General features: G+C 45.7%; 2 protein-coding genes across 2 annotated transcripts in view; both read right to left on the bottom strand.

Annotated features, from left to right (window-relative positions):
• Positions 1-18,512, bottom strand: part of EXOC4 (exocyst complex component 4) — a 733,833-nt gene that overhangs the window by 55,545 nt on the left and 659,776 nt on the right. The window lies entirely within an intron of this gene.
• Positions 1,870-15,255, bottom strand: ANKRD16 (ankyrin repeat domain 16; the record flags this gene model as incomplete). The annotated part of the gene is made up of 8 exons (XM_083366145.1): positions 15,196-15,255; positions 13,743-14,109; positions 11,796-12,016; positions 9,306-9,348; positions 6,699-6,807; positions 4,983-5,144; positions 3,088-3,166; positions 1,870-2,039 (listed from the first exon to the last, which is right to left on the bottom strand). Exons 2-8 carry the CDS (start codon positions 14,063-14,065, stop codon positions 1,870-1,872), a joined length of 1,107 nt encoding a protein of 368 aa, XP_083222271.1. The 5' UTR covers positions 14,066-14,109; positions 15,196-15,255.

The raw sequence follows: 18,512 nt of genomic DNA, 5'->3' as shown, positions 1-18,512 counted from the left end.
TTCCCCATAACAACAACCCTGTGAGGTGGGTTGGGCCAGCTGCAAGCCCAAAGTCACCATCTTCCATTTTTAAGGGAGAGATTCAGCCTCTCCAGTCTAACATCTTAGCCACGACACCAAATTGGCTCTAATTTTTTTTCCAAAAGGATGAGACACAAACTTGCTATAAATTAGCACAATACAGGGAGTCCTCGACTTACAATGTTTCATTTAGTGACGGTTCAAAGTTAGAACAGCGTTGAAAAGGGAGACTTATGACCGTTTTTCACACTTACGACAGTTGCAGCATCCACGTGATCACGTGATCAGAATTCGGATGCTCGACAACTGATTCATATTTATGACGATAGCAGTGTCCCGGGCTCATGTCATCCCCTTTTGCGACCTTCTGACAAAGAAAGTCAATGGGGACTCCAGAGTCATGTAACAACCCTGTTGTTAACAACTGCGACGATTCACTTAAGAACTGTGGCAAAGACGATTCGAAAACACCCTTAACAATTGTTTCACTTAGCAATGTAAAGTTTGGGCTCAGATGTGACTGTAACTCAAGGAGCACCTGTATAGTGTCAATCAGAAAATTAGACCAAGTCAACCCTGGTTAGAGTTACACGGGTACAGGTTTGAGGCTATTCAATTTATGTGACTTATGAAAAGAGATTTGCACATCGTATTATGCCAAGATTTTTATTTATTTATTATTTTATTTTATTTTAATTCCACTTATATCCCGCCCTTCTCCGAAGACTCAGGGCGGTTTACAAACTTAGCAGTAGCCTTCATTCTATGTATATGCCTGCTTATTAGGGCTTTCATACACCCCCCAAGCGGCATTATTACAAAGTCAGCTTAATTGCCCCCAACAATCTGGGTCCTCATTTTACCTACCTCGGAAGGATGGAAGGCTGAGTCAACCTTGAGCCTGGTGGGACTCGAACCTGCACTAATTGCAGGCAGCTGGGGTTACTTAAGGAGGCATTAGCTCACTGCTCCACCAAGGCTCTTTAAATAGGACCAATAGCTGGCAAACGAACCACAGTATTATAATAGTCAAGAATTATGCTCTACTATGCCGTGCAGGACTGATTCACCCGGAAGGCTGACTAAAACATGGATTCCCACACGGTAAGCCATACAGGCTAGGCCAGTAATCATGAACCTTTTAGAGACCGAGTGCCCAAACTGCAACCCAAAACCCACTTATTTATTGCAAAGTGCCAACACGGCAATTTAATCTGAATACGGAGGTTTTAGTCTAGAAAAAACAACTCATACATTAACACAATAACAAAGCTTTCAATAATACAAACAACTTTTTACTGAAAGATGAAAGTTTGTATTTGGCACGCTTTTGAACAATTAATGTGATTTTTGCTGTTGTATGCCTGCTGATAATTTGTCTAACCTTGGCTTTTACTTTGTAAGTTTGAAAGCAACGCATGCAGCACTCAGGTCACCTGTTAAGTCTGTTTCTGGTGTCAGATTTGATATAATTCAAAGCTGAAAACAGCTCGCTCGCTCCAGAGACTTGTTTTGGCTAGGAAGGGGCTTGAGAAATGGCTTTTTCCTGTGAAAACACAGCCAAAGAGCGAGGAGGGAGTGCCCACAGAGAGGGCTCCGAGTGCCCTCCCCGGCACAATACCTGCCATAGGTTCGCCACCACTGGGCTAGCCGCTAGGCCACTGTTCCTCATCCTCAGCAACTTTCAGAGGTGTGGCCTTCAACTCCCAGAATTCCCCATCGACTAAAAGACTCCTCCCCCTTAGCGCATTTGGGGAAAGAGCCTCTGGAAACCTTTTGCTCGTAGGTTATAACAGAAAACAGTTGGAAATTGTGTGTGTGTGTGTGTGTGTGTGTGTGTGTGTCTTTTTAATGCTCATTCCCACCAAGTCTGTTCTCCTCGAAGAGCTGGAGAAGGTCTGGTTTCTTCGCCAGCTGCCTGGCGTACATCCCGGTGTCGTCTGGAGAATCCTTTAAACCTGCCTGCTGGAGGAAACGCACGCATGGGCCGTGTTGCCTCGCAGAAGCCAGGTGCAGCGCTGCGGGGACGGAGAAAGCAACGCGAGCGTGAAGGCTTTGTGCACACCACAGCAGGACGCACCCACCCGACCAGAGTCGCTCCAGCTATTATTGCAGTCAAAAATGTAACATCCCTTCACGTGAATATATTCAATTTATTTATTTATTTATTTATTTATTTATTTATTTATTTATTTATTTATTTATTTATTTATTCATTTATTTATTTATTTGGTTTATATACCGCCCTATTTCCGAAGGACTCAGGGCGGTTTACAGGGCAAAATTTAAAAACAATACAGTATAAAATTAAAATAAAATAAAATTAAGTATAGCCCCCCCCCCAAATTTCCCATTGTCCTTAACAGCCTTAAAAGCCCTAGGTGGCTTTAGATGCAGGTTCGCTGTATTTATTTCAGAGGGCAAATTTAGCTAGCTTGCTCTAGTTGTTAAGGAATCAGGCTAGAAACTAGGAGCTGTGAGTTCTAGTCCCGCCTTAGGCAGGAAAACCAGCAGGGTGACGTTGGGTTAATCACCAGGAGATGGTGAGTTCTAGTCCTGCCTTAGGCGTGAAAACCAACAGGGTGACCTTAGGTTAATCACCAGGAGATGGTGAGTTCTAGTCCTGCCTTAGGCATGAAAACCAATGGGGTGACCTTAAGTTAATCACCAGGAGACAGTGAGTGCTAGTCTTGCCTTAGGCGTGAAAACCAGCAGGGTGACCTTGGGTTAATCACCAGGAGACAGTGAGTTCTAGTCCTGCCTTAGGCGTGAAAACCAGCAGGGTGACCTTGGGTTAATCACCAGGAGACAGTGAGTTCTAGTCCTGCCTTAGGTGTGAAAACCAGCAGGGTGACCTTGGGTTAATCAGCAGGAGATGGTGAGTTCTAGTCCTGCCTTAGGCATGAGAGCTGACTGGGTGACTTTGGGCCAATCACCAAGAGACTGGTCCTGGAGGTTGCAGACTGTGTAAGGTGCTGTTGGGGGCACAGAGCGCATCAGGGCCTCCGGCACCCCACTGACCTGGTTTTGTGGTCCATCAGGGTCTGATTAGCAAGGCGGCCTTACCAGTTCGATCCTTCTTATCCTTCACCTGCAGGGAAGCCCCCAAGGAAAGCAGGCACTGGATCGTCCCCTGGTGCCCTTCCTACGTGGCGGAAGTAAAACACAAAAGAGTCGAGATTCAGACCAGGTTCCAGCTCCTCGCACTGCGGTTTCTGCAACCAGTTGCAAGCGGCTGACTCGACGGGCTAAGCCGCAAATCATGGTTTGCCATCTTGACGTTTTACTCATCCGTAGGATTTCTATTTTATTCTCAGCCCAGGAGCCCAAGATGGCACAGACGATGGATGTCAACTCCCAGAATCCTTTGCCACGGCCGCCCATCGCTTGAAGGAAGGGACCCGGGCCACTAGGACTGCGTTGGTTTAGCTGGAAAGCAGAAGTGTCCAGGAACAACTGCACTAGGCTGGGGAGGATGGGACGTGATGAGGAGGGGAAAAAAAAAAGGCCGGGAGAAGGTCACACACCAGATGGTGGTGTGTTCAGATGTTCCTCCTCTTCCTTCCTCAGCAGTAAAGACTTTTTTTAAAAAAATTGAAAGAATAATATTTTTTTTGAAAATCCGTAGCTGGACAAAATATTTAATTCTTACCAGATTATGCTGAATCTGTTGGTTATTTGGCTTAAGGCACCATTAATTGAAAGTCACTTTGGGGTAGGCAACCTTGGCTCTATGACACGTGGACTTCGACTCCCAGAATTCCTGTCAGTATGGCTCAGCTTGGAACCCTCTCCCTTTTCCCTCAGCGTGGCTGGCTCAGGAATTCTGGGAGTTGAAGTCCATGAGTCATAAAGCGGCCTAGGCCTGGGCCAGGAGTAGGCAACCTTGGCTCTTTTATGACTCATGGACTTCAACTCCCATAATTCCTGAGACAGCCATGCTGAGGGGAAAGGGAGAGTTTCCAAGCTGAGCCATGCTGGCTCAGGAATTCTGGGAGTTGAAGTCCCCAAGTCATGAAGGGGCCATAGTTCCCCCTGCTGGCTCAGGAATTCTGGGAGTTGAAGTCCACAAGTCATGAAGGGGCCATAGTTCCCCCTGCTGGCTCAGGAATTCTGGGAGTTGAAGTCCACAAGTCATGAAGAGGCCATAGTTCCCCATGCTGGCTCAGGAATTCTGGGAGTTGAAGTCCACAAGTCATAAAAGCGCCGAGGTTGCCTACCCCTGGTCTAGGGGTCTAGGCTAGAAAGCAAGAGACGGTGAGTTCTAATCCACCTTAGGCATGTAAGCCAGCTGGGTGGGTTTGAGCCAATCGCCAGGAGACGGTGAGTTCTAGTCCCATCTTGGGAATGAAAGACAGCTCGCTGTCTTTGGAACAATCACCAAGAGGCGGTGAGTTCTAGTCCCGCCTTAGACCTGAAGGTCAACTGGGTGACTTTGGGCCAATCACTAGGAGACAGTGAGTTCTAATCCCACCTTGGGAATGAAAGGCTGCTGGGTGACATTGGGCCAATTACCAGGAGACGGTGAGTTCTAGTCCCGCCTTAGCCATGAAAGTCAACTGGGTGACTCTGGGCCAATCACCAGGAGATGGTAAGTTCTAGTCCCGCCTTAGGCATGAAAGTTGGCTAGGTGACTTTGGGCCAATCACCAGGAGACGGTGAGTTCTAGTCCCGCCTTAGCCATGAAAGTCAACTGGGTGACTTTGGGCCAATCACCGGGAGACAGTGAGTTCTAGCCCCGCCCTGGGCATGGAAACCAGCTGGATGACTTTGGGCCAATCATTCTCTCTCAGCCCAACCCACCTCACAGGGTTGTTGCGGGGGGGGAGGGGAAATAGGAGGAAGATGTGTTTGATACGCTCGTCTCTCTCAGTTACTTGTAAAATTAAGAAAGGCGGGATGCAACCAAACAAAAATAAAGTGACGCTTCCCCCAAAGGCCAATCAAAAAAGGGCAGATACCTTTGCCGCATAATGCAGGGCAGTGAAACCGAGGTCCGTGGCCCTTTCATCGACATCCACCCCAAGATCGGACACAAGGAACCGTAGCGCCTCCTCCTGTCCTGTGATTGCAGCTCGGTGCAATGGCTGGTTGCCGAGAGCATCTCGGATCTTATAATCGGCCTGCAGGATGGGGAACAGGAAGCAGAGCACAAGTATTGGGGGTTATAACCCCAACAGCCTGCTGGGGAAGAGAGAAAGCACATCTCGGAAATCTTGGGACAGAACAGGCCGACATTTAAGCCGGGGTTTCTGGCATTTGGTCGTTTGAAGACGGGCGGACTTCAACACCCAGAATTCTCCAGCTGTTCTGTCCCAGCCTACGGGAGTCCTTGTTAACTCACCAGGACCAACCCCTCTTCCAACAAGTAGGCTGGAAACGCAGGAAAAACAAACCCCTTTGAATATTATTTGCAGACCTGCAAAACGTCCCAAAAGCAAAGGCAAACGAAACACGATTCAAACCGAGAATTGTTCACGGGCCAGGCGATCGGAACACGATCCCACCAAACTGGAGTCCTTTGCCAATGGTTGCCTTCAGCAACCAGCACCGCCCACACCTTCCCTTTTTATTACGCAGCCCCCAAACGTGGCTTTCTCCGTGCTTTCTCCTCCACCCTTGGAGTCGCCCCATTGCCTCCCTCTGTCCTGCTCTGGTTGCCTGTCGGCGTTTGCGAGCCTCTGTGATATGCTGTGAGTCCTCAGAATCTGACTCAGCTTCCCAGCACAGCTGGGTCTCAGCCTGAGCACGAGTGGAGGGGCCAGGCTCTTCCTCAGATTGTAAGTCCTGGAGCTCATCAGAGCCTTCCTCTGACTCTGATGGCTCTCCAGGCCCCTCCTCCTCCTCCTATCCCCCAGACTCAGCTGCTGGGTCCACTGGCTGGCAAGGAATCACAAGACCAGCCAGCATGGAGACCATTAGTATAGGTCAGGGGTCTGCAACCTTGCCAACTTTAAGACTTGTGGACTTTAGTTTCCAGAATTCCTCAGCCAGCTATGCTGGCTGAGGAATTCTGGGAGCTGAAGTCCACAAGTCTTAAAGATGTGATGGTTGCAGCCCTCTGGTATATGTAATCCTCAATCATGATGTAGCCCAAAATTTTCTCCGCAAGGCGAGACAGTTGTTAACTGAGTTTTGCCTCGTATTACAACCTTTCTTACCCTAGTTCTTAAAAGAGAGATGGAGACCAGCTTTCTTGGTTTTTCCTTGAAGACGTTTCGCTTCTCATCCAAGAAGCTTCTTCGGTTCTGACCGAATGGTGGAGGACAGAAGGATTTCTATTCCTCGCAGTCGTCTGGTCGTCTAGTACTCTCTCCGAGAGTCATTGAGGCCGCTTGGAGGTTTATCTGTGCCTTTCGTCCTCCACCATTCGGTCAGAACCGAAGAAGCTTCTTGGCTGAGAAGCGAAACGTCTTCAAGGAGCAAGTAAGTCCAGGTGTCTCTTGAAAAAAGCCCCCTTGCGACACCTGTGGACTTTGTTTGTCAGAAGGTCGCAAAAGGGGATCATGGGACCCCAGGATGCTGCAGTGGGATACTGCAGTGGGTGGAAAAGTCACTTTTTTTTTCCAACGCCGTTGTAACTTCAAACTTAATGCTGTAAGTCTAGAATTACCTATACTCCTACGTTACCAGGGATAAAGGTACACCTGTTGGAGCAGGTGGATGGTGGAACACACCTGATGTTGCTCTAGAAGCACCTGGGCAACGTCCAAGTGGCCGTTTTGTATAGCGTCCATAAAAGGGGTGATCCCACAGTGGTCCCGAGCATCCGGCGTGTAGCGGCACCTTGGAATCAATGCAGAAAAAAATGGGGAAAGTCACAATTGAAGCCAGCCCAAAGCACGCACTCGAGAGCCAGTTGGGGGAAAGTAGTGAAGGTGATGGGCCAAAAACCAGGCGAGCCGAGTTCTAGTCCTCCCACAGTCGAGAAACTGCCTGGGGGATTTTCGATCATTCGCTCAGCCCATCCCACTTTACAGGGTTAATGTGCTGGGAAAAACAAATTGGGAGGCTTATGCATCCTGCATTATCCTATAAAACTGAATTGAAATGATGATTATGATGATGATGATATATGATACGATAATAGTTGGAAGGGACCTTGGGGGTCTTCTAGTCCAACCCCCTGCTCAGGCAGGAAACCCTATACCATTTCGGACAAATGGCTGTCCGGTCTCTTCTTAAAAACTTCCAGTGTTGGAGCATTCACTGCTTCTGGAGGCAAGGAGTTCCACTGGTTAATTGTTCTAACTGTCAGGAAGTTTCTCCTTAGTTCCAGGTTGCTTCTCTCCTTGATGAGTTTCCATCCGTTGCTTCTTGTCCTGCCTTCAGGGGCTTTGGAGAATAGCTTGACTGCCTCTTCTTTGGGGCAGCCCCTGAGATACTGGAACACTGCTATCATGTCCCCCCTCGTCCTTCTCTCCATTAAACTAGACATGCCCAATTCCAGCAACCGTTCCTTGTATGTTTTAGCCTCCAGTCCCCTGATCATCTTTGTTTCTTTTCTCTGCATTCTTTCCAGAGTCTCAACATCTTTTTTACATTGTGGGGACCAAAACTGGATGCCGTATTCCAAGTGTGGCCTTAACAAGGCCTTGTAAAGTGGTATTAGTACTTCACATGATCCTGATTCTATCCCTCTCTTAATGCAGCCTAGCACTGTGTTGGCCTTTTTGGCAGCTGCAGCACACGGCTGGCTCATATTTAAATGATTGTCCACTAGGACTCCAAGATCCCTCTCACAGTTACTACTATTGAGCCAGGTGCCACCTATACTATACCTGATTGTAGTAGTAGTAGTAGTAGTAATACGTGGTTGATACCTAGGATGCTGGCAGCAACCCGTGTCAACTATTAGTGCCAGTCAATTTGAGTGTTCAGTTGACTGAGTTTCATGTTTTATGAATAAAAGTTTTATATAATAATAATAATAGTTTGCAATAATTGATCAATGAATCATTGGGAAGAATAGAATATGACTAGCAGCAAGACAATTAGGATCCCTGTAGAAAGAGTACAGAGAAGAGCAACAAAGATGATCAGGGGACTGGAGGCTAAAACATATAAGGAAGGGTGGCTGGAATTGGGCATGTCTAGTTTAATGAAGAAAAGGACGAGGGGAGACAGGAGAGCAGTCTTCCAGTATCTCAGGGGCTGCTCCAAAGGAGAGGGAGTCAAGCTGTTCTCCAAAGCGCCCGAAGGCAAAGACAAGAAGCAACAGATGGAAACTAGTCAAGGAGAGAAGCAACCTAGAACTAAGGAGAAACTTCCTGACAGTGAGAACAATTAATCAGTGGAACAACCTGCCTCCAGAAGCGGTAAATGCTCCAACACTGGAAGTTTTTAAGAAGAGACTGGACAGCCATTTGTCTGAAATGGTATAGGGCAGACATATCAAACACAAGGCCCGGGGGCCAGATCCGGCCCGCGAAGTGGTTTCATGCGGCCCGCGAAGCCATCCTGGAAAGAGTGAGGGAACGGCCCCCGCTGCCTTGGCCCTGGCCCAGAGACCCTCCTTCTGCCAGAGACCCTCAGATCTGTCCCACTCCTGCCCAGGCCCCCATAGGCACCCTTGATGCGAAAGATGTAGAGCTGGCCACACCCACCCAGTAGGCCACACCCACTCTAGCCACACCCACCCAGTAGGCCACGCCCACCCAGGCCACACACCCCCGCCCCCCCCGAGGGCAACCGCAATGCTGATGCGTCCCTCAATGAAATTGAGTTTGACACCCCTGCTGTAGAAGACCTGAAGGATCACGTTTGGGCCAGATCCTCCTGGAGAAAAGTGTATCTTTGTGATCACGAAGACTCCACAACAACTCGACGGTATATCCAGGTGGTCCTCAACTTACAACAGTTCATTTAGAGCCCGAAGTTACAACGGCACTTTATAAAAAAGGGACTTCGGACCGTTTTTCCCGCACGTACAACCGTTGCAGCATCCTCAAGGTCGCGGGATCCAAATTGCGACACTTGGCAACTGGCGTGTACTTCTGACGGTTGCCGTGGCCCCGGGGGGGGGGAGGTGTCACGTGACCCCCTTTTGCGACCTTCTGACGAGCAAAGTCAACGGAGGAAGCCAGATTCACTGAACAATTGTGTTTACTAACTTAACAACTTCAAGGATTTACCGAAAAAGCGTGGCAAGGAGGGGCGTTGAAAAAAGGGGCCAAGCTCACTTAACGACCGTCTTGTTAGGAGGAAAAAAAAAGTGGGGGGCTCGGTTGTGGGTCGTAAGCCGAGGACTATCCGTAAACCGGGAGGAGCAGAACTCAGCTCACCTTTCGAGAAGGATTTTCACGACTTCCAGGCGCCCGTGCATCGCTGCAAAACAGAACAGAGAAGATAACCACGGCTAGTATCGAAAACCTGGCAGCAGCTCGGCTGGTGCCGGTCTTTTCCAGACCTCCCACACTCTTAGCACCCATCATCCCCAGCCTCCCAGCCATCCCAAATCCCCCAGGAAGCGCTCAATTGCAAAAAAGAAAAGATTTTCTCCCAAGATGTTTTATTCGACGAATTCGATCCTTAAAACTTAAGCAAGCATACGTCGAGGGCAACTGTCCCAAAGATGGTTTTTTTTTTCACGAGTCAGGGGTTTTTGTCTTTTTGGGGAGTTTTGTTTTTAAGAAAATTTTTATTGATTTTCCGGTTTTACATTTAAATATTTAAAAAGCAACGTGGCGGCTGAGTTCATCCATCATTCGAAAACATACAAGCATCTTTTAGTACAGATCTCAAATTATTACCTTCATTTTTTTTTCCTCTCTCTTTTCCCCTTAGTCTATTTAAAGCAGATTAAAGCATCAAGTCATAAACTGTAAAAATGACACAATTCTCTTCCTTTGCTCTTTTGGCTTGGGAAGAGGAGCTAATTCTTTTGCCAAAATAATTCGCTGTCTTGAATTATACAAAATTCATTTTTGAATATATAAACACAGAGAAAGTGTTGATCTGTCTTGGAAAAATCCACAAGGCAAAATCTGTGGCACCAGAAGAAAGAGCTTTGTCTGCAGATGACATAGTCAGATAGATGCTCTTTGTTTTCACACACCTGTGCCTTAGAAAAAAAAGGGTTAAGCCGCCCTGAGTCTTCGGAGAAGGGCGGGATATAAATGTAATAAAAATAAAAAAATAAAAAATAAATATCTCATATTTAAACGAATACAATTCTTACTACATCGATCAAATAAAAATGACTTTCTTACACTTATCAATCATTTTTAGTTTATACGTGTCCTAGTTATCTTAACATTTAATCTTAGACAATCGATGTCCTAATTAGAAGGGGGTGTTTTGCTGTTGTTTTGAAGACGTTTCACTTCTCACCCAAGAAGCTTCCTCAGTTCTGACTGGATGGCGGGGAATGGAATGATGGGGGAATTCAGTCCGAACTGAAGAAGCTTCTTGGATGAGAAGCGAAACCTCTTCAAAGAAAAATAAGAAAGTCCCAGTTGACGGGTGGAAAAGCAATTTTTTGAATAACTACGGCCTGGATGACTGAGAATCTCCACAGACATTGAGGGCAGCGGTTTTACACCACAACAGTCCTGCGAGGGAGGTTGGGCTGAAGTTCTTCAACTAGGTTCTAGATTCAGCCTTCCCCACCATGGTCAAAAAAGTCAAGATGGCAGTGACGAAGACACTCCGGGAACTGCAGCCCCCCCCTCTTGGCTAGCTATAAATCATCCCTGCTAACTAAAGCAAAGATTCCTCTGTTAAGATTTACTTACTCAATTTAAATAGCTGCCCTTCTCGCTTTTACCTCACGCTGGGCAGCTTAAAATCAAATAACACAGGGAGTCCTCAACTTACAACGGTCTGATTTGCAGCCATTTGAAGTTACAACGGTACTGGGGGGGAATTAATGACCATTTTCACACAACCGTCGCAGGACCCCCATGGTCAGGTGATCCAAATTCAAAGGCTTCGCAACCGTTTCATATTTACGACGGTCGCAACGTTCCGTGGGAGGGGGGGGGTCATGCGATTCCCCTTTTGCAACCTTCTGAACAAGCAAAGTCAGGAGGGGGAGGAGCCAGATTCGCTTAACAACCGTGTTTCCCACTGAACGACGAGAAAGATCATAAAAGGGGAAAAAACCCATTTGTCTCGCTTACCAAGAAAAATTTGGGAGTCAACTGTGGTCGTAAGTTGAGGACTGCCTATAGATTGCACCTCCTAGGGCAGGGGTAGGCAACCTTGGCTCTTTTATGACTCATGGACTTCAATTCCCAGAATTCCTGGCTGGCTGGGGAAGGGGTAGGTAACCTCGGCTCTTTTATGACTCGTGGCCATCAACTCCCAGAATTCCTGAGCCAGCCAGGCTGAGGGGAGAGGGAGAGGTTTCCAAGCTGAACCATGCTGGTTCAGGAATTCTGGGAGTTGAAGTCCACAAGTCATGAAGGGCCCATAGTTCCCCCATGCTGGCTCAGGAATTCTGGGAGTTGAAGTCCACAAGTCATGAGGAGGCCAAAGTTCCCTCATGCTGGCTCAGGAATTCTGGGAGTTGAAATCGACAAGTCATGAAGGGGCCATAGTTCCCCCATACTGGCTCAGGAATTCTGGGAGTTGAAGTCCACCAGTCATAAAAGAGCCGAGGTTGCCTATCCCTGTGGACCTAGAGGATGGATTGGACCCAGGTTCAGCATAGCCACCAAGAAAGTTCAAAGCAAAATCTTGACTAAGGAATTACACCCATTTCACAGACTTATTCACCAACTGCTGATGAAGCCACTCAACCATCTTAAGATGGGCGCACATGACACAACCTGCTGTGTGGAGGGGGGTCCTTCTGATCCGGCTTTCTGTATCCCAAATGTCTGGAGAAGCACTTAGCAAGTATTGGATGACCCACGGATCCCCTTCGCGGCTGGCGATGTGGAAACAGTTCCAACCGTCCTTGTTCTTTAGCTGCATGTTGGCCCCGTGTTGGACAAGATCTCGGATGATCTCCAAGTTCCTCCTCGTACAAGCCATCATAAGAGGAGTCCTAGAAAATGGAGCGGAAGGAGGAAGGTCAACCTTCTCCAGCCTTTTCACAGGAGGCCATCCAGACATATGGGAAGAACAGCTCCCATCATCCCCTGCCTCCTTGGGGCCAGCCAGAAACCTCTTTCGCAGGTTGAGGAACCTCAACTGAGAAAGTTGACCTTCCCTTCAGATTCCTCCTTCAATAGTGCAACAAGCATTTGGCAAGCTTGTGCTGCGTTTGCTTCATGACCGACCGTGTGATTCCCTTAACAACTGCACGGGTTTGGTTAAAATCAAAGGTACAAGGACAGATTAGGCAAGACCTGGATTGAAAACAGCAACTGTGAGATGGACCTTGGAGTCCTAGTGGACGACCACTTGTCTATGAGCCAGCTGTGTGCAGCAGCAGCCAAAAAAAGCTAATACAATCCTGGGTTGTATAAACAGACACATAGAATCAAGATCACGCAAAGTAATATTAAAGGTAAAGGTTCCCCCGCACATGTGTGCTAGTCGTTTCCGACTCTAGGGGCCGGTGCTCATCTCCGTTTCAAAGCCGAAGAGCCAGCGCTTGTCCGAGGACGTCTCCGTGGTCCTGTGGCCGGCATGACTAGACGCCAAAGGCGCACGGAACGCTGTTACCTTCCCACCGGAGTGGTCCCTATTTTTCTACTTGCATTTTTACGTGCTTTCGAACTGCTAGCTTGGCAGAAGCTGGGACGAGTAACAGGCGCTCACTCTGCTACGCGGCACTCGGGATTCGGCCCGCCAAACTGCCGACCTTCTGATCGACAAGCTCAGCGTCCTAACCCACTGAGCCACCGCTTGAGTGAGGCCACACCTGGAATACTGCAGCCAATTTAGGTCACAAAAAAAGATGTTGAGAGTTTGGAAAAAAAATCAGAGAAGAGCAACTAGGATGATCCAAGGCCTGGAGACTCAAACCTACGAAGATCGGCTGCGGGACTTGGGTTTGGCCAGTCTAAAGAAAAGAAGAAACAGAGGCGACATGATAGCAGCGTTCTAGTATCTGAGGGGCTGCCACAAGGAAGAGGGGGTCAAACTCTTCTCCAGAACACCAGACAAGAAACAATGGTTGAAAACTGACCAAAGAGAGAAGCAACCAGGAATTAAGGAGAAACTTCCTGACAGTGAGGACAATCAACCAGTGGAACAGCTTTGCCTTCAGAAATCCTGGGCGTTCCATCACTGGATATTTTTAAAAAGAGGCTAGACAGTCGCTTGTCTGAGATGGTATAGGTTCTCCTGCTTGAGCAGGGGGCTGGACTAGAAGACCTCCAAGGTCCCTTCCAGATCTACTCTATTCTATAGTAAAAAATATTCTTTAACAACCACCTGGCTTAGCCACAGAAATTCTGGTCCCAATTGTAGTCATAAGTCAAAGAGTATCTATAGATTAATATCTACATCATCTTCATCTACAAACCCAAGATTTGATTCTTTTTTTTTTAACATTTCACTGTACGTGGCCCTCATGACTCTGGGCAGCTAAAATATAATAAAAAGTAAAAACAGAAAAACAGAAAACTAGAACCACGTTCATCCTCAGTTGGAATTAAAAACTGGCCCATCGGTCAGAATTCATACATCAATGCAGGGGCTCCTGCCCCTCAGAACCAAATCTTTAAGGCCTTAAAAAAGGCCAGCAGAGTTATGGCTAGTGTGATCTCTTGGTGGTCTCCCATTCAACACGAGAAAAACCCTTCCGTGCCAACCCACCGTACCAGTCGGCTTTTTTCAAGCAGTCCACAGTGGCTCTCCGTTCCAGAAGGTACAAGACGCAATCCCGGTGGCCCATGGAGGCAGCTTCGTGAAGGGGACGCTTGTAATCCTGGTTCACCAGCTCAACGTTCATTCCTAGGATCTCAATGAGGTACCGCAAGATATCCAGCTTGCCGTGCCTGGCTGCAAAGTGGACCAGGGTGTCTCCTGACTTCTCCCAGTGCTTCTGTCTCACGTCTCTGTCCAGGTCAGGCACTTTGTCAATCTCTTCTTTGAGAAGGGTAAACATCCCTTCCCGTATTATCCGGGGAAAGAGGTTGGCCATTTTGCTTTCCTCCGTCGCCGGTCCAGAGCTCCAGAGGGAAAGACCTAAAGCCCATTTGTGGCAGATGGGCAGTTCAGGGGGGGGGGGAAGAAATATCTTTTATATGTGTAAGAATGTATAAATATATAATGAAATATGTATTTTTATATGATGTATAATTTACGTACGTACACAAAATACATATTTTATGCAACATATTATATAGAACATATTATACAAAATACACACACACACACACACATATATAGGGGTTAAAACAACTGCTTAAGACGCAGTCGGCCCAGGTTCGAATCTCAGAAGGGTATGGCTGACTGATGAGAACAAATACGTTTGAAATGACCATATCGGTCTCCCTTTATTCTTTGTTAGCTAGCCAAAAAATTTACACAAACATGAGCTGCCACTGAGCTGCCACTGGCCTTGGGCTAGGCTGAAACAGGAAATAAGATTTGTCCCATGGCTGGGACTAAGCAAGTGTATTCTGAATGCTTAACAAACTTTTCACACACACACACACACACACACACATATATATATAATTTCATAAAATATAAAATCCAGAAATCTTTTAAATATTTACAAATGAAATGAAAAGCAAATTTAAAAAATATTTTTTTATATTTTCTGCATAGATTTATAATATATACAAACATAGGAAACATACTATATTTTATACAGTACAAAAATACATACATACACACAGGGTTTCCTGCCTGAACTAGATGACTTCCAAGATCCCTTCCAACATTATTATTATTATTATTATTATTATTATTATTATTATTATTATTATTATTATTATTAATTTTATTATTTATTTCTATTATTATTATTATTATTATTATTATTATTATTTCTATTATTATTATTATTATTATTATTATTATTATTTCTTTCTTTCTTTCTTTTAAATGCCCTGTAAACCACCCTGAGTCCTTCGGGAAAGGGTGGTATATAAATCTAAATAAATAAATAAATAAATAAATTATTATTATTATTATTATTATTATTATTATTATTATTATTATTATTGTTATTATTGTTATTATTGTTATTATTGTTATTATTATTATTATTTTACACACATATATAGATATATTAAAATATGAAATATAATTACACACACACACCCTGGCACAAGAGTCAACTCAGCTTTGGGCGATCTCTTGTATCCTAAGTTTTATCCCAGTTTTCACGTTTTCTTATAAAAGCATATTAGACAAAAACATCTGGAAAGCAGCTGGGAACATCTTTAGCGGAACAACCAACGTTATGGCAAGATACCATAGAGAACCGGAAGGGACGGCTGTAAGCCACTGCACCCTTATAGCTTTTTTTTTCTCCTGCATTACATCATCAATACCCGGGACGCTTCATTGGTCCGCAACTGGCAACTCTTCCGCATGAAGGAGGAGCCATGGGGAGCGAGCTCTGCGATAGGGCGACAGAGACACACCTCTCGGAGCCACGGAGGGCTCAGAGGGCGGGTTTCGCGGGCCGAGTCGTCAGCAGTTAGGTTGCGCGTCACCAAAGGGCGGGGCTAGCAAGCTCAGGTGCGCGTACAAAAAGAGCTGCTGGCCGCTTTGCAAATTAGGGCAAGATCAAAGTTAAGCAGCCGGGATCAATTAAAAATCCAATTAATTACTAATGAGATTTTTTTGGGTGGGGGGGGCGGGGAGAGAAGGCTAGACCTGGAATGGATCGTCATCCAGGCCAGATCATATCCTATCCTGATTTTGGAGAAAAATAATTGCTTTGGGAAGGGAGGGGGGAAAAGGAGGGGGGGAGAGTGAATTGCAGCCCAGGGTTCTTCAACCTGGCGCCCTCCAGACTCTGAGGTCTTTTTTACAGTTAGCCTTAGACCAGAGGTAGGAAACCTCGGCTCTTTTATGACTCATGGACTTCAACTCCCAGAATTCCTGAGCCAGCCAGGCTGAGGGGAGAGGGAGAGGTTTCCAAGCTGAACCATGCTGGTTCAGGAATTCTGGGAGTTGAAGTCCACGAGTCATGAAGGGCCCATAGTTCCCCCATGCTGGCTCAGGAATTCTGGGAGTTGAAGTCCACAAGTCATGAAGGGCCCATAGTTCCCCCATGCTGGCTCAGGAATTCTGGGAGTTGAAGTCCACAAGTCATGAAGGGCCCATAGTTCCCCCATGCTGGCTCAGGAATTCTGGGAGTTGAAGTCCACAAGTCATGAGGGGGCCAAAGTTCCCTCATGCTGGCTCAGGAATTCTGGGAGTTGAAGTCGACAAGTAATGAAGGGGCCATAGTTCCCCCATGCCGGCTCAGGAATTCTGGGAGTTGAAGTCCACAAGTCATGAAGGGCCCATAGTTCCCCCATGCTGGCTCAGGAATTCTGGGAGTTGAAGTCCACAAGTCATGAGGGGGCCAAAGTTCCCTCATGCTGGCTCAGGAATTCTGGGAGTTGAAGTCCACAAGTCATGAAGGGGCCATAGTTCCCCCATGCTGGCTCAGGAATTCTGGGAGTTGAAGTCCACAAGTCATGAGGGGGCCAAAGTTCCCTCATGCTGGCTCAGGAATTCTGGGAGTTGAAGTCCACAAGTCATGAAGGGGCCATAGTTCCCCCATGCTGGCTCAGGAATTCTGGGAGTTGAAGTCCACAAGTCATGAAGGGCCCATAGTTCCCCCATGCTGGCTCAGGAATTCTGGGAGTTGAAGTCCACAAGTCATGAGGGGGCCAAAGTTCCCTCATGCTGGCTCAGGAATTCTGGGAGTTGAAGTCCATGAGTCATAAAAGAGCCGTGGTTGCCTACCCCTGCCTTAGACTTAAGACTGCAAAACTGCAGCTCCTAAGTGAGGAAGTTATTAAAGGGAATTTTGAAAATCGCCCTGGCTGTTTGTCAAGAAAAAGAAAGCAAAGGAATGTGGGAAGGACTTGATGGAGCCCACCACCACAACAGACCTTAGCAAATTTCTGTTGCTAAGCGTGACAGAGGTTAAGTGAATTCTTGCCCCGTTTGACAACCTATTCTTGTCAGGATTGTTAAGTGGCATCGCTGCAGTTTTTAAGTTAGTACCCCAATTGTTAAGTGAATCGTGCTTCCCTCCCTCGACTTTGCTTGTCGGAAGGTCGCAAAAGGGGATCACGTGACTGCAAGGCTTGTAAGCGTGAAAAATAGTCATAAGTCACTTTTTTCAGTGTCATTGTAACTTTGAACAGTCAGAATAGAATAGAATAGAATAGAATGGAATGGAATGGAATGGAATGGAATGGAATGGAATGGAATAGAATAGAATAGAATAGAATAGAATAGAATAGAATAGAATAGAATAGAATAGAATAGAATAGAATAGAATAGAATAGAATAGAATAGAATAGAATAGAAAATATGGAGTGGAATAGAATAGAATAGAATAGAATAGAATAGAATAGAATAGAATAGAATAGAATAGAATAGAATAGAACAGAATAGTAAAATACAGAATAGAATAGAATAGAATAGAATAGAATAGAATAGAATAGAATAGAACAGAACAGAACAGAACAGAACAGAACAGAATAGAATAGAATAGAATAGAATAGAATAGATGGTGATGGGAATAGAATAGAATAGAATAGAATAGAATAGAATAGAATAGAATAGAATAGAATAGAATAGAATAGAATAGAATAGAATAGAAAATATAGAATGGAATGGAATATATACAATAGAACAGAACAGAAAATATGGAATGGAATGGAATGGAATGGAATAGAATAGTATAGAATAGAATAGAATAGTATAGAATAGAATAGAATAGAATAGAATAGAATAGAATAGAATAGAATAGAATAGAATAGAATAGAATAGAATAGAATAGAATAGATAAAATACAACAGAACAGAAAATATGGAATGGAATAGAATAGAATTAGAATTAGAATAGAATAATATGGAATGGAATAGAATGGAATATATAAAATAGAACAGAACAGAAAATATGGAATGGAACGGAACAGAATAGAATAGAATAACTTTATTGTCACTTTGAATGTACCCTACTCGGCATACATTAAAATGAAATTTCGTTGCACGCAGTTCTCAAAGGGTCACCACCTCCGATACACACCACATAAATATGACAAAAATAAATAAATAAATGCAGAATTATGCATACATCCACAGTTGTGACACAGAGAGACATCGCAGTCTAGTTCGGGTTATATGTATACCTGTCCATGGCGAGAAAAACGAATCCTGCCCATTTACCTGACGGATAGCCCAGGAAACAAAGCTGTTACACAATCGGGCAGTCCTGCTATAAATACTTCCAAACCTCCTCCCAGAGGGGCAGCAACAGAAACAGGCCATAAAGTGGGCGGGTGGGGTCTCTAACAGTGCTTTGAGCTCTAAGCGCTTGTGAGCAGCATCCTGAATACCAGGAAGTGAGTTTCCTATGAAGCTCTTCTCTGATGCCCTTACCACTAAACAAACTCTTGTAAGCCA

The sequence above is a fragment of the Vipera ursinii genome, assembly GCF_947247035.1.
Source record: "Vipera ursinii genome assembly, chromosome: 6".
Taxonomy (NCBI): domain Eukaryota; kingdom Metazoa; phylum Chordata; class Lepidosauria; order Squamata; family Viperidae; genus Vipera; species Vipera ursinii.
This window is presented reverse-complemented; position numbering and strand designations above follow the sequence as displayed.